This window comes from Carya illinoinensis, chromosome 10, assembly GCF_018687715.1.
Source record: "Carya illinoinensis cultivar Pawnee chromosome 10, C.illinoinensisPawnee_v1, whole genome shotgun sequence".
Lineage (NCBI taxonomy): Eukaryota > Viridiplantae > Streptophyta > Magnoliopsida > Fagales > Juglandaceae > Carya > Carya illinoinensis.
This window is the reverse complement of record NC_056761.1, coordinates 31,728,614-31,743,303: the sequence shown is the minus strand read 5'-3', so window position 1 is coordinate 31,743,303 and position 14,690 is coordinate 31,728,614. Positions and strand designations below refer to the sequence as shown.

Genomic DNA, 14,690 nt, shown 5'->3' with positions numbered 1-14,690 from the left:
TCAAATTTTTGTAATTTTGCTTCGAGATAATAAAATAATACTTCACAAATATTCATATTTATGTTTCTATCTTCTGGTAGATGTTCTATGTGCTCCATTTTATTTTTCCTTTAATAATACGCACTTCTTACAAAACTATAATATGAATCTGAAATACTAATTGTATTTAAGAGATGAAATTTCAGATCTAATAATTTCATTCATCATCTCCCCCTTAAAGCCACAAGGGTTTCAGATTTATATTTCAAATATGTGTAGTTTTCATGAGCTCTTCTGGAGCCTCAATGTATGTCATGATCCAATGATCCATATAAATATGCAGTTAGTCATGCATATCCAATCAATCTTAACTAAGCTTAACAATATAGTGGTCTTACAAATATACCAGGAATGACATTTGCTTTATATATTCTTGGGGCATCAATGTCTGTCTCTCCAGGAGTGACTGCATACACTCGAGCTGGCATTGGAAGTGGTGGCTTTGGTTTGAGATCTCTGTTGGTCAATACAGACAGGTAGGATTATAATAAAGCATAAGGTTTTGAATTAGTATTGTTGGGCGCTGCAGTTTAAATAATGGGAAATAATTTTCAGATAGATCTGGGTGTTTTTTATGCATGGTAATTGAGAGTTGTATATTCATAGTGTCAATATGCGTAGAACAAACTAAACCTTTTTTTTAATCTCGTCAATAAAAAAGTTTGTTTTTACTATCTTAGCATGTTTTTGTTGAATTTTTTTAGTGCAACTGGATGCTACATCTCTTGTCTCTTGTAGAGAAATGCTTCATGAGAGATGCTTCAGTTTTCCATCAGGTTGAAATAATCGACTTGCTTTTTTATTTTCTAGGCACCAAAGCTCTTCTTTACTTTTCAAAATAGTACCTGCCACAGTTGTAACTAGGTTTTGTAGATCTTCCATGTATCCAGGCACAAAATCACCAACAAAATAAAACTTCCCATGATTGTATTTTTAAAGTAATAAGTAAAAATATAATTGATATGAATTGATAACTCTTTGCATAGTATGCAAGGAGATCTGCTTAAAATAAAGGAATTTCCTATGCTTTAAGTTATTACAACTTTAATTCCAAAACCTTTATGTTGTATTGTAATGAATATATATATATATATATATAAATATATATATTTTATCATTTTGTGTTGATTTAGCAGTGAAGGTTGTACATCAGGCTTTCGACCATGGTCCATAATCTATTATTGTTGTAGAAGACAACTTGTTATGTTCCAATTTCTCAAACATACAGTTGTTTTAATACAATTGTTGTATTTTTCTTTTATACTATTATTTGCTTTCATGGGAAACATATGTTGATATATTTGAAGAGATCGTGTTCATATCTCAGTGTGCTTAATTATTATATTTTTTTGACTTTTCCAGTTGATCTGCTAAAATTTTGCATTAGCAGGCCGAGCTCGAGTCGAGCTTGGCCATTTGCTGACTCTAGTCTGCTACATCTTGATTTTGGCACTTTCAATTCTGTTCTTGTGGTCAAACGCATCCACCTTCATCCAAAAGTAAGGCTGCTCTTGTATATATATATATATATATTAAAACTTGTTTGGAAAATGAGATTATTTCAGCTTATTTTATAATTTTTTTTCTTAAATATTACTCAAAAATAAATACTTTTACTTTAATTTTTAAATTTTTTAATCTAATTATTACCTAATCATTATAATTTTTTTTAAACTTTTAAACAAAATACAGAAAATAATAATATTTTTTCAAATTTTAAAATAAAAATTATATTAAAAAATTATATTCTAACTGTATTTTCAATTTTATAATATTTTTATTTAATTTCTTTTCTTTCACTTTTCAAAACAAAATTAAACATCTTAACTCAAATTATTTTACTATTATTCACAAAATTCTCATTTCATCTCACTTCTCAAACATTAAAATGTTTTAACCACAAATTTTATAAAAAGTAAATTAATGTATTGATGTTGAAAAAATTTTGAAATTAATGTATTTCAAAAAAAAAAAAAAAAAAAAGAGGATAACCATTTGGTGTTGAAAATAAGATAATTAGGATATCTAAAGGAGAATCTTGGTGCAAGCAAGTGCGTGATCACTTGCAACGAATAAGTTTAACAGTGTGCTCGCAAATTTACAGAGGAAGGGAATGCAAAAGAAAGATTGAATTAGACGGAATGGAATGGAATGGAAGGGAAAGGAAAGATTAACTTACACATTGTATTCATGCATAAATACTAAAATGTATTCAAAGAGTTAATAATACTGTCACAAAGAAAGATGAATCCACCAGATCCTGAATTACATATAGAAGGCTCAGAATCCGATCAAGATAAGATTTATTTACATTTATTTCATAGGAACATGCCTTCAATGCTCATATTTACTTCTAATTCAACTTGAAGCAAAGCAAGATGCATCTGATCTTCATTCACCTAAAATATGCAAGGAAAAATTATCAGTGACTTGAATTGAGCTATAGCAGAAACAGATTCTCCTCTAAGATCCATAAACAGTTCATACAGGAGCATTTGCATATCAATAAATAATATCTTCATTACATGTCTCTGTTTTGCAGGAGTACAGCTCATAAAAAGACAATCATTTGCAAATTAATAACTATAGTGCTTGCAAACCTGGCTGTGGATGTATAATAAAGCGTAAGTTACACTTTGCAACTTAAAATACCATTATTTTCTCAATTTGAACCCTAAACCATCCATTTGCATTCAAATTACCAAATTGTGGCAATTTGCATAATCAATCAAGATGGAACGCTACAGTCATTATGCCAAATATCCGGTTTTTCATCAACATTAACAACCATGTAAAGGCAAAAAATTGGCTAGGATTAGATGAGTAAATGATAAGGCTTATCTTATCATATTATTTATTATTGTTGGATGAATGTAAAAATAATTATTAATTTGTATCTAAACAATGCTGAGTCTATCTAGAATTTTTAGGAGTTGTTTAGATAAGTTCCTGAAGTCAAAATCGAGTTCTGATAGTTTTGCACTTATCTAGAAGAAATCTGAACAGAGTTTAGTCTATATCAAAAGAAGTTATCACGAAATGTTAGCAGTCCGTTAGGACGCATTTTCGCGTCTGTTGCTAACCGTCAGCAGAGTCTTACTGCAACTAGAACTCTTTTCAGACTTTCTATTTAAAGGGATTCGATTTTGTATCTTCTTTAAGGACTTTAAGCCACGAATTTCAGAGAGGAGATTCTGAGCGTTTATGAGAGAAAATTCACTTGAGAATTTTCATGGGATTTTTCATATCTTCTTGAGTGTGATCGTGCTTTGAGAGTGAAGCAACATCGATTGGAGTTTCGGAAGAGAAGTCAACATTTGAAGATCGCCAGAGGTTCTGGCTGCTACTGTGGTAGAAGACAAACGAGTCGTTTGTCTATGCAAGTAAGAGAGTCGAATTGCAAAGGTTTTGTAATTGATTATTGCTTGTAATTGTTCTTCAAATAATAAGATTGACTTTCCTGGGTTTGGCTGCCCCGTAGGGTTTTACCTTTAAAGAGTTCTTTAAAAGGTTTTCCTTCGTAACCAATCGTTATGTCTTGCAAGTTTGATTACTTATTTTAAAGTATTTGATTCATTTTATAATCTTGATAATTGAGATCTAACTTATTTGTTCAAAGAAATTGGTAGACAATTTCGTAGTTTTACAGGGATACATTGGGAATTTCAATTTGGCATCAGAGCGTGGCTCACTCTTTTGAGTGTGATCCGTGCCCCTGCAATATGTCATCATTGATTGCCCCACCGCACTTCAATGGTGAAAATTATGCATATTGGAAAGTACGCATGCGAGCCTTTCTCAAATCATTGGATGAGCGAGTGTGGAACTCGGTTGTACGGGGATGGATCAGACCAGAAACAAATATTGATGATTGGACGAAAGAAGAAATCACCAACTGTAATTGGAATAGCAAGGGGCTGAATGCTATATTCATGGCTGTATCTCCAGAAGAATTTAAGAAAATCTCCATGTGTGAGATTGCTAAAGAGGCATGGGATATCCTGGAGGTTACACATGAATGAACAAAAATTGTGAAGAACTCAAAATTACAATTGTTAACTTCTAAATTTGAGGAGATTAAAATGCTGGAAGAAGAAAGTTTTGATGACTTTTATTCTAAACTGAATGATATTGTGAATTCCAGGTTTAATTTTAGAGAAAAGGTGGAAGATTCTAAGGTCTTTACCTGAAAGATTTCAACCCAAAGTTACTGCAATTGAAGAAAGTAAAGATCTGGATGCAATAAAGGTAGAAGAACTGGTAGGTTCTTTGCAAACATATGAATCTTCATTTCCTCAAACAAGAAAATGTAAGTCCATTGCTTTAAAGACTATAGAAGAAAATTATAAAAATGTTTCTGATGAAGAAAGTCTGAATGATGAAGAGATTGCTTTACTTGCTAGAAAATTCAGAAAGTTCATGTTTAATAAAAAGAATGGTAAACAAAAACGAGGAAAAAATATTTTTGCTAAGAAAAATGAATCTGAAAATTGGAAGAAAGAAAAAACTGAGAAAAATGATAAAGTTCAGTGTCATGAATGTTCTGGATATGGTCATATAAGAGTTGAATGTCCAAACTTCAAGAAAAACAAAGGGAAAGCGTTGAATGTCACACTTAGCGATATTTCAGATTCGGAAAGTTCAAACTCATCTTCTGATGATGAAAAATCTTTTATGGCTTTCTCTACTATTGTGAATGATTTTCCTGAAATTACACTGACAAAATCTGAAAGTAGTTGTGAGTACAGTGATTCAAATGTATCAATTGTTGATGCTGATCAAGAACTGAGTTTACAGGAGGCTTACAATGATGTGTGTGAAGAAGTGATCAAATTAAAGAAACTCAACAAGAAGTTGTATAAGAAGTTCACTGATATGGAGAGTGAGAAAAACAACATGTCTGAAGCTTTAAAAGTTTCTGAGAGTGAAATAACCCGATTAAAAAAAATCAAAATATTGCACTAGAAAAGGAATTGGAAAAGGTTGAAGAAAAAACAGCAACACAAAAATTAGAAGAAATGTTGAGTTTTCAAAAAATGAGTAGTGACATAACTGGTCTAGGGTACACGACTTCTAAAGGGAAAGAAAAATTGGTCTCATCATCCGCTGCTACAACCTCCAAAGGTATTGTTTTTGTTAAAGGAAGTCAAGGTAAGAGTTTTCAAAATCATGCTGAACTTAAGCCAGTTTATTCAAAAAATCTGCATGGTAAATTTGTCCCTACATGTCATAAGTGTGGAGTAGTAGGTCATATAAGACCACATTATTTTAACATGAATCAAATGCAGAAATTTGAAGGAAAAAGGAAAGAGAAGAGCCTATAGACTCAAGTTGATGACACGAGTCAACAAATCAATCTCATAAATCTTAAGCTTGGGGAACTAGCAGATATTTGCCTTCAAAACAAAGAAAAACACAAGTCAATACTCAAGACAAAATGGGTAAGAAAGAAAGATGCAGTATGTCTTGTTGCTCACACAGCACTTAGATCAAAGGGAGATTGTCTATGGTACCTGGACAATGGCTGTTTGAGGCAGATGTCTGGAGACAAAAACTTATTCAAGAAAATTGAAACATCTCATGGAGGCACTGTGACCTTTGGAGATGGAAGCAAGGCTGTCATAGAAGGGAAATGGAGTATTGAAATACCAGGACTACCTATGTTGAATGATGTTTTATTTGTTAATGGTTTGAAAGCTAATTTACTCAGCATTAGTCAGTTTTGTGACAATAATTTTTCTGTGCAGTTTTCAAAAGATGCATGCAACCTATATGATAAAGGTGGAGAATGGGTCTTAAAAGGTACTAGAACCTCAAACAATTGTTATGGAATTTCTCCAAAACCATTAGAGAAATGTCATAGAGTCACACTTGATGAAGCTGAGTTATGGCATCAACGCCTTGGGCATATTAATTTTTAAAATTTCTCAAAAATCTCAAAAAGAAAAATTATTGATGGACTGCCCAAGGTAATAAAGGTGAAGAAAATAGTGTGTGGAGCATGCCAAGAAGGAAAGCAAACTAGAGCTCAACACAAGAAGATTTCTCATATTCTTACCTCTCAGCCTCTTGAGCTATTGCATATGGATTTGATGGGTCCAACACAAACTGAGAGTCTTGGAGGAAAGAAGTACATCATGGTGATTGTAGATGACTTTTCAAGGTTCACATGGATAATGCTCTTAAGAGAAAAATCTGAAGCTTTTGATCTTGCCAAAAAGCTATTCAAGAAACTACAAATAGAGAAGGAAGTTTCTATCTCTAGAATACGTAGTGATCATGGTCGAGAATTTGAAAATACTAATTTTACTTCTTTTTGTGATGAACAGGGAATACACCAAGAATTTTCTGCACCTATCACTCTACAACAAAATGGAGTGGTGGAAAGGAAAAATAGAGCAATTCAGGAAATGGCACGAATAATGTTAAGCAACAAGAAGATGGCTTTATATTTTTCGAGAGAAGCTGTGAATACAGCAAATCATATCTTGAATCCAGTGGTTCTAAGACCCGGCACCAATCAAACACCTTACGGTTTGTGGAAAAATAAAAGGCCTACGGTAAAGTATTTCAGAATTTTTGGTAGCAAATGATATATTCTAAAAGACAGAGAAAACAATCATAAATTTGAAAGCAAAAGTGATGAGGGATTGTTTCTTGGCTATTCCTCCAATAGTAAGGCTTATAGAGTTTACAACTTACGTACACAATCTGTTATGGAATCAATTAACGTAGTTGTGGATGACATTTCAGCTGAAACTACCATGAAGGAGCTTGAGAATATGAAGGAACTGGGGCAGACCAGTGGAGAAGACTCACAAGTGCAAAATGAGGAAGATCATATAGAGGAGACATCACAAAATCTACAAATCAAAGAACCTTCTTCAAGAATCACTCAAAATCATCCTAAAGAAAACATTCTCGGTGAGCTAGATGAAGGTATGAGGCTTAGAAGAAGAGTACTAAATCAGGTTTCTTTTGTATGTTATTTGTCACAGGTTGAACCCAAGAAAGTCGAAGAAGTACTAAATGATGAAAGTTGGGTCAACGCCATGCATGAAGAACTCCATCAATTTACTAGAAATGATGTATGGGAGTTGGTTCCGAGACCAGAAAATTATAACATCATTGGGACTAAGTGGATCTTTAAGAACAAATCCGATGAGCATGGTACTATTGTGAGAAATAAAGCAAGGTTGGTTGCACAAGGTTACACACAAGTAGAAGGGATTGATTTTGATGAAACATTTGCTCCTGTGGCCCGGCTAGAATCTGTTTGCATCCTACTAGCACTTGCTTGTCATCTAGACTTCAAATTATATCAAATGGATGTCAAGAGTGCCTTCCTAAATGGAGTGTTACAAGAAGAGGTATATGTCAAACAACCAAAAGGATTTGTTAATCATCTCTACCCTGAATATGTCTACAGGTTGAAGAAGGCGCTGTATGGACTGAAACAAGCACCTCGAGCTTGGTATGAAAGGTTAACTGCCTACTTACTTGATCATGACTTTGCTAGATGACAAGCTGATAGGACTTTATTCATAAGAAGATCAGGTAAACAACTCTTAATTGCTCAAATATATGTTGATGATATTGTTTTTGGAGCAACACTTGAATCTCTTGCTTATAACTTTGCAAATGAAATGAAATCTGAATTTGAGATGAGTATGATTGGTGAGTTAAATTTTTTCTTGGGTATTCAAGTAAAACAATGTAAAGAAGGAATATTTATTTCACAATCTAAATCTGCAAGAGATCTTGTGAAAAAAATTAGAATGGAAGGAAAAAGCAATGCTCGTACTCCCATGAGCACTTCAGTGAAAATCAGCAATGACTCCAAAGGTAAAAATATTGATCCCACTCTTTATAGAAGCATGATAGGAAGTCTATTATATATTACAGCAAGTAGACCTGATATAGCTTTCAGTGTTGGTGTATGTGCTAGATTTCAAGCTAATCCTAAAGAATCCCATCTTACTGCAGTAAAAAGAATCATAAACTACCTTAATGCAACTGTTGATTATGGGATATGGTACTCAAAAGACACTAATCTTACACTTGTTGGCTATTCGGATGCTGATTGGGCTGGAAATGCTGATGATAGGAAGAGTACTACGGGTGGGTGTTTTTATATAGGTGGAAATCTTGTAGCTTGGATGAGTAAAAAGTAAAATTCTATTTCTTTATCTACTGCTGAAGCTGAATACATAGCTGCAGGGAGCTGTTGTACTCAGCTATTATGGATGAAAAAAATGCTTGATGATTATGGTTTTTCTCAAGATACTACGACAATATATTGAGATAATTCAAGTGCTATAAGTATTTCCAAAAATCCTGTCCAGCATTCTCGAACCAAGCACATTGATATTAGACATCATTTTATAAGAGACTTAGTTAAGTCTAAAATAATATCCTTAGAACATGTGTCTACTAAACATCAACTGGCTGACTTGTTTACTAAACCTTTGGATGGACTTAGATTTGAGTTTTTACGAAAAGCCATTGGTATATGTGATCCCAAGTGAGAGGTTTTCTATCATACTAGTTTTAGGATATTTTCTTCCAGTTTTTCTTCCTTTAAAGCATAAATGTTTTAGTTTTTTTTAAAATATATATATATATATATATAAACTGGGTTGTGTGTTTTCTTTAAAATATATGTTTGATACATCACAGTTTGAGCATGTATGGAATTGCTTTAAAATTTTCTGATCTTATGTACTGCTCTTCTTTATGCAGTTCTCTTTAAGTATACTAATCCTATAGGTCATTTTGGCAAAGTTCATCTATAATGCACTGTGAGGAACTTATGTGTAAGCATCCTATAATTAATATGTTTTTTTTTTATGCTCATCAAAGAGGGAGTTCATGCCTTGAATTGACTAATACTAGTTGAACCTAGTACATCTTTAAAGAGCTCTCTTCTTGCCAAACACAAAGAGTGATTCATATAGAAAAAGTAGATGTCTATTCATTGCGGAAAAAGACAAACACCCTACATGGATCTACCACCTTGAGTTCTTACAGAAAAAATCGTTGCTCTAATCATTATGAAAAAAGATGAGCAACCAACATGAACAAAGGGGGTGTACAAACTAGTGTTTGGAGAAGATGCTCATGTATCTAGGCCCTAGCATAAAGTTTGACTTTTAAGGTCAAGAAACAAACTCTTGAGAGCATCTATAAAAAAAAAAAAATTATCTTTCTGTGAACAAAGGTATCAAAAATATAAAATAAAAGAAAGAAAAAGAAAAAGAAAGGAAGTTCATAACATGCTATGGTATGAGTATACTCACTCACACACTCACATGAACTTTGACATTACTGATTCTATGAGGAGTGAACATCCAAAAAGGGACTATTGCAAACATGAGTGTGCTAAGGATTATTGAATTTTTTTCTGTATATTCTGACTTGATTAAACTAAGGTGTTTATAGGCATGTTATCTTGTTTTTTTTTGTAAAAAAAAAAGAAAAAAAAAATACAGAGTATTTTTTTCCTTTCTGTTGTTTTTTTTTAAATATATATATATAAAAAAAAAGGGGTTTCCCAGTGTGTTGAATACATGTATCAGGTCCTTTTATGTCTAAGTGTAGAAGTCCTAATGGGACTCTTTGGTCCTTTTATGTCTTCTTTTAAAACCTTTTAGTGTACCTCTTGCCTTTTGTCTCCTACACTCATCCCGACCCTCATAAGCCTCCCCTTTACCCATTTTCACGGCAGCTTATTTCCTCCACACAAGCCTCCATACTCGGTGCTCCTTTCACTCTCATTCCTCCTCATTCCATCTTCAAGGTAAGTATTCTCGGATCCTCTGTTTTTTTTTTCTCTTCTTTTCTTCTCTCAAGTTTCGGTATGTTGATATCTAGAGTTTTTGTGGAGGGTTTTATTTTTTTTTGAAATCTTGGTTGTTTGGTTGAGCTGCTCTACTCGTAAATGGGTTGCGTGTATTGATTCTACCCACTATATACATGTATTGAGGACAAAGCTCCATTGCACATGGATTCTCTGTTTTTGTTCTCCACGGGTGCACACCAAGTGTTTGTGTTTTTTCCTGACTCATCTCTGTTTTGTTTTGGGCAATTGTTTGGACGGTTCTTTCTTATCTATACATAGTAGGGTCTTATGCACATATAGTTTTTGGGTTGTTCTTGACATTCAAACGTTAAAAAAAAAAAAAAAAAAAAAAAAAAAAAAAAAAAAAAAAAACACTAAAACAAAACTTAATATCATGGGTATTAAAAAAATTTTATGGGTTTTTAATCTCAAACTATCCTTATCTTCTAAAAAGTTTGAAAATTTTTTTTCTAAACTTGATTATTGTACTGATTCAGATGAGATTCAAAGAACGGGCCAAGCGCAAAAAAATCACTCCTCCTGTATCATCTGAGCACTCCTCAAGTGAGGATGTCCCTTCACTTGAACCAATGCAGTTAGGCGACACTTCCGCCCCTCCTCCATCTCCATCTCCATCTATGCATGTGCCCACAGAAGCACCTCCCGATCGCTTCACATCCATTGAAGCCGATAATGCCTATAGGAATACCTTCTCCAAGAGACCCGTCTTGGGTGAACGGGAGGTAAGCATAAATGACTTTCCTACGGATGACTTCCAAATTATCCACCGTATATTCATTGAAAGAGGATGGGAGAAGCTCACTCATGCCCTTCCTACACCTTGCGTCGAGGTTGTTCGGGAATTTTATTCCAATATAGCTCACTTCAATTTAGATGATCATAGCATCATCTCTACTGTTCGAGAGATTCAAATTGAGGTATCTCCTGATATTCTCCAAAATCTATTTACTCTTCCTAAGGTGGAATCCCCTCTATACCCATATAAGGGCATGGGAGCCCCAACCAAGACTGCAATGCGCAATCTGTTTGTTGGTCCCACTGGCCCCAAATGGACTGCCAAGACACACAAACTGCCTCTTCACAATATGCTCCCTCAATATCGGCTTCTGGCCAAAATAGTATTGACCAATCTCTGGCCTATTAGTCATCACACCAAAGTTTCTCTAGAGAGAGCTTATTTTATGTATGCTCTTGCTATTGGTGTGTCTATTGATTTTCCACGGCATGTCATTGATATTATTCATCGCTCACATGTGGAAAAAGAGTTAAATCTCCCCTTTGGAAGTCTAATTACTAATTTGGCCATGATTGCAAAAGTTCCACTTCGAGCAAATGAACCTACCATGAAGCTGTCAGGGCCTATTTCAGCCTTAACCGTGGTTAAATCAGAGGCTGTCATCACCAAGAAGCACCCCCTCACTACTGAGTCAGCATCCTCTCCAACTGAACCGTCCATCCCCACCTCTCAAATTCTTGAGCAAATCTCTTTGTTATCTCAGAAGATTGATGGCTTCACAGCTAAGTGGGAGGCCAGTCAGTCCAAGTTGGAGCAACAATTGGCTGCAGTACGCTCTGATTGTGTACAGGCAAATGATCGACTGGTTCAACTTTCCTTGGCTGTCCAACACATTATGGCAAGTGTAGCTGATTCTGACGATGAAATATAGACCTCCATGGCAGATTGTTGACAAAAAGGGGGAGAAAAGTTTGAGGGGGAGCAGCAGCATCAAAGGGGGAGTACAATGACACAACTGAAAAAATTGAAAAACTTTATCGTGTTACTCTTATTTTTTCTGTTTTCCAGTTTAGTTTTTTTTTTTTTGTGAAGTTGTAATACAGATACAATTTGGCATGTGTTTTGATTAGGCTAACTGTCAATTCTGTTTTTATTAAATCACAACTCTTTATAATCTTCTATATTTTTTGTGATTTGATAGTTGACATATTTTCAGGAAATTTACATTCATCAAACTGGTTTCGTCATCAATCCGCCAAAGGGGGAGATTGTAAAGGCAAAAAATTGGTTAGGATTAGATGAGTAAATGATAAGGCTTATCTTATCATATTATTTATTATTGTTGGGTGAATGTAAAAATAATTATTGATTTGTATCTGAACAATGCTGAGTCTATCTAGAAGTTTTAGGAGTTGTTTAGATAAGTCCCTGAAGTCAAAATCGAGTTCTGATAGTTTTGCACTTATCCAGAAGAAATCTGAACAGAGTTTAGTCTATATCAGAAGAAGTTATCATGAAATGTTAGCAGTCCGTTGGGACGCATTTTCACATCTGTTGCTAACCGTCAGCAGAATCCTACTGCAACTAGAACTCTTTTCAGACTTTCTATTTAAAGGGATTTGGTTTTGTATCTTCTTTAAGGACTTTAAGTCACAAATTTTAGAGAGGATATTCTAAGCGTTTATGAGAATTTTCATGGGATATTTCATATCTTCTTGAGTGTGATCGTGCTTTGAGAGTGAAGCAACATCGATTGGATTTCAGCCTTTGGAGTTCCAGAAGGGAAGTCAACATTTGAAGATCGCCAGAGGTTCTGACTACTACTGTGGCAGAAGACAAACGGGTCGTTTGTCTAGGCAAGTAAAAGAGTCAAATTGCAAAGGCTTTGTAATTCATTATTGCTTGTAATTGTTCTTCAAATAATAAGATTGACTTTCCTGGGTTTGGTTATCCCGTAGGGTTTTACCTTTAAAGAGTTCTTTAAAGGGTTTCCCTTCGTAACCAATCGTTGTGTCTTGCAAGTTTGATTACTTATTTTAAAGTATTTGATTCGTTTCATAATCTTGATAATTGAGATCTAACTTATTTATTCAAAGAAATTGGTAGACAATTTCGTGGTTTTACAGGGGTACATTGGGAATTTCAAACCAGATCTTGACCGAGGCACAAATTATCAAAATCTGGTTGTTTAGAATGCAAATTTATAGTTTGGGTAGTTTGTGGTACAAGTTAAGAAGATGATGATAGGTCGAGGGTAAAAAATACTGTTTCCCCACTAATGAATGAACACTTGATACTTACATTAACATCTTTACTCATATAGGAAAAGGATGTTATGATTGTTGGGCCCTGTTTAGACTTTAGAAGGCAATCTCCTACATGCATTCCAGCACAAAACACACATTTCCTAGACACAGTCTCTTATGGCAGCATCAAATGGGAATGCGCATTCAATTCCTCAACCCTTCTATTCTTATTAACAGTTAAGTCAACTTGTAGTCTTAATTGATCCTCATGAAAATCAACACCAGAAATCAAAACAGAGCAAGGGTTTTCTGTAATTGATACCTAGCTAAGCACTAGAGCCTGAAGGGGCATCCTCGATGAGCTTGAACTCCACCAACTCCTTGAAGTTCTCCCATGACTTCTCCCAAATCTTGGCTTCATAAAATTTCTTCTTCCCTCCATCTGTTGCCTCCAGTGTTATAAAGTAGTTCATTCCAGCAACCACCTGCTTTTTCGCTTTCAGCACCTTCCCAAACCCCAGAAGTGTATTCTGCACCACAAAACGATAACAAAAGTCCCACAAAGAATAGTCACACACGGATATAATCTTACAACAGGATTTTCGTCCAAATAACCAAAATTTTGACGTTCTAATAACATCTATTAAAATGTTTGGGGCAAAAAATAAAAACAAACTAAAAAATAATCCTCAAAACTTAGTGTAGTATATAATCAAGGTTGAAAATGATTTAACCATCAACCTCTTTCCCATAATCTCAATCCAAATTATACAATTGGAAGCCAAACTTTAACTGGAAAGGGTCCTAAGATTTCTACGGCTGATTCCCACACTGCATCCATCAGCCCACGATTTAGCGTATTTGACCAAATCTTAGACGTGATAAAACTCAATTCGATAAAATTCCAATCACCTAAATTAAAATGATTCGTCATAAATCAATCAATCTTTACGAGCTAATTTGCTAGGAATTGTAGTATAAGGGTTGGAAAAATCTTCAAGCATAAACGCAGGATTTTATGAACCCATAACAGAGTTTGATGCGGAAGTCATCAGAGTTTATTGCTCTGATACCATATCAGAATCTTGATTATCCAAGAAACAGAGGAAATGGAAATAGAAGGAGAAAGAAAACTTCAGACTCATCAATTACAGAAGGATGAGTTTCTATTTATAAACATACAGTGATAACTAACTAATATAACTAACTCCTGCATATTACACGTGTAACCCATATCAGCTTGACTTATAACTTAATATGTAGAGCATCTTGATCATATGACTATATAGAGTACCATAAAAATGAAAGTGGGGGAATTAGCAAACCTGTTTCTTGTTGTGCTCATCGACGGCGAAACGAGCGAGACTGTCGATCTCCGGGCTGATCTCCTTAACTTCGGTAATTCCTCCACATATCGCCATTTTTATCAACGAATGTAGACACTCGTTGATATGGGTGGGGTAGCTTTATATAGAGGAGGAGGAAGCGATTGTCAAGCACGTGGAGAAATGCTTGACTTTACTAAATTACTAGGACGTGACTTCAATGTTTAGGCAGACGATAACGTCTCGGCGATCTTCCTTAGTTAAGCATTTGGTTGGCTTTACAGCCACCACTCATAGTTACCGCCCAAAAGGACATTGGTTATTTATGTTTCCCGACTTTGGTGTTTATTAATTTACGTGCAAACATGGATACATACATAAATATACAAAAACTCGAACATTAATGTACCTATTGTTCTTGGTGTACTTGTCCGTCTGGCTCCACGTCTATTTCCCTTTCCAAGTCCTTATAACGTTCTAGA

General features: G+C 34.6%; 1 protein-coding gene across 1 annotated transcript; it reads right to left on the bottom strand.

Annotated features, from left to right (window-relative positions):
• Positions 1 to 2,248: 2,248 nt before the first annotated feature.
• On the bottom strand, positions 2,249 to 14,486 carry LOC122278909 (cysteine proteinase inhibitor A-like). Its single transcript, XM_043089116.1, has 3 exons — positions 14,209 to 14,486; positions 13,206 to 13,413; positions 2,249 to 2,438 (listed from the first exon to the last, which is right to left on the bottom strand). Exons 1-2 carry the CDS (start codon positions 14,302 to 14,304, stop codon positions 13,210 to 13,212), a joined length of 300 nt encoding a protein of 99 aa, XP_042945050.1. The 5' UTR covers positions 14,305 to 14,486; the 3' UTR covers positions 2,249 to 2,438; positions 13,206 to 13,209.
• Between the last annotated feature and the right edge of the window lie 204 nt (positions 14,487 to 14,690).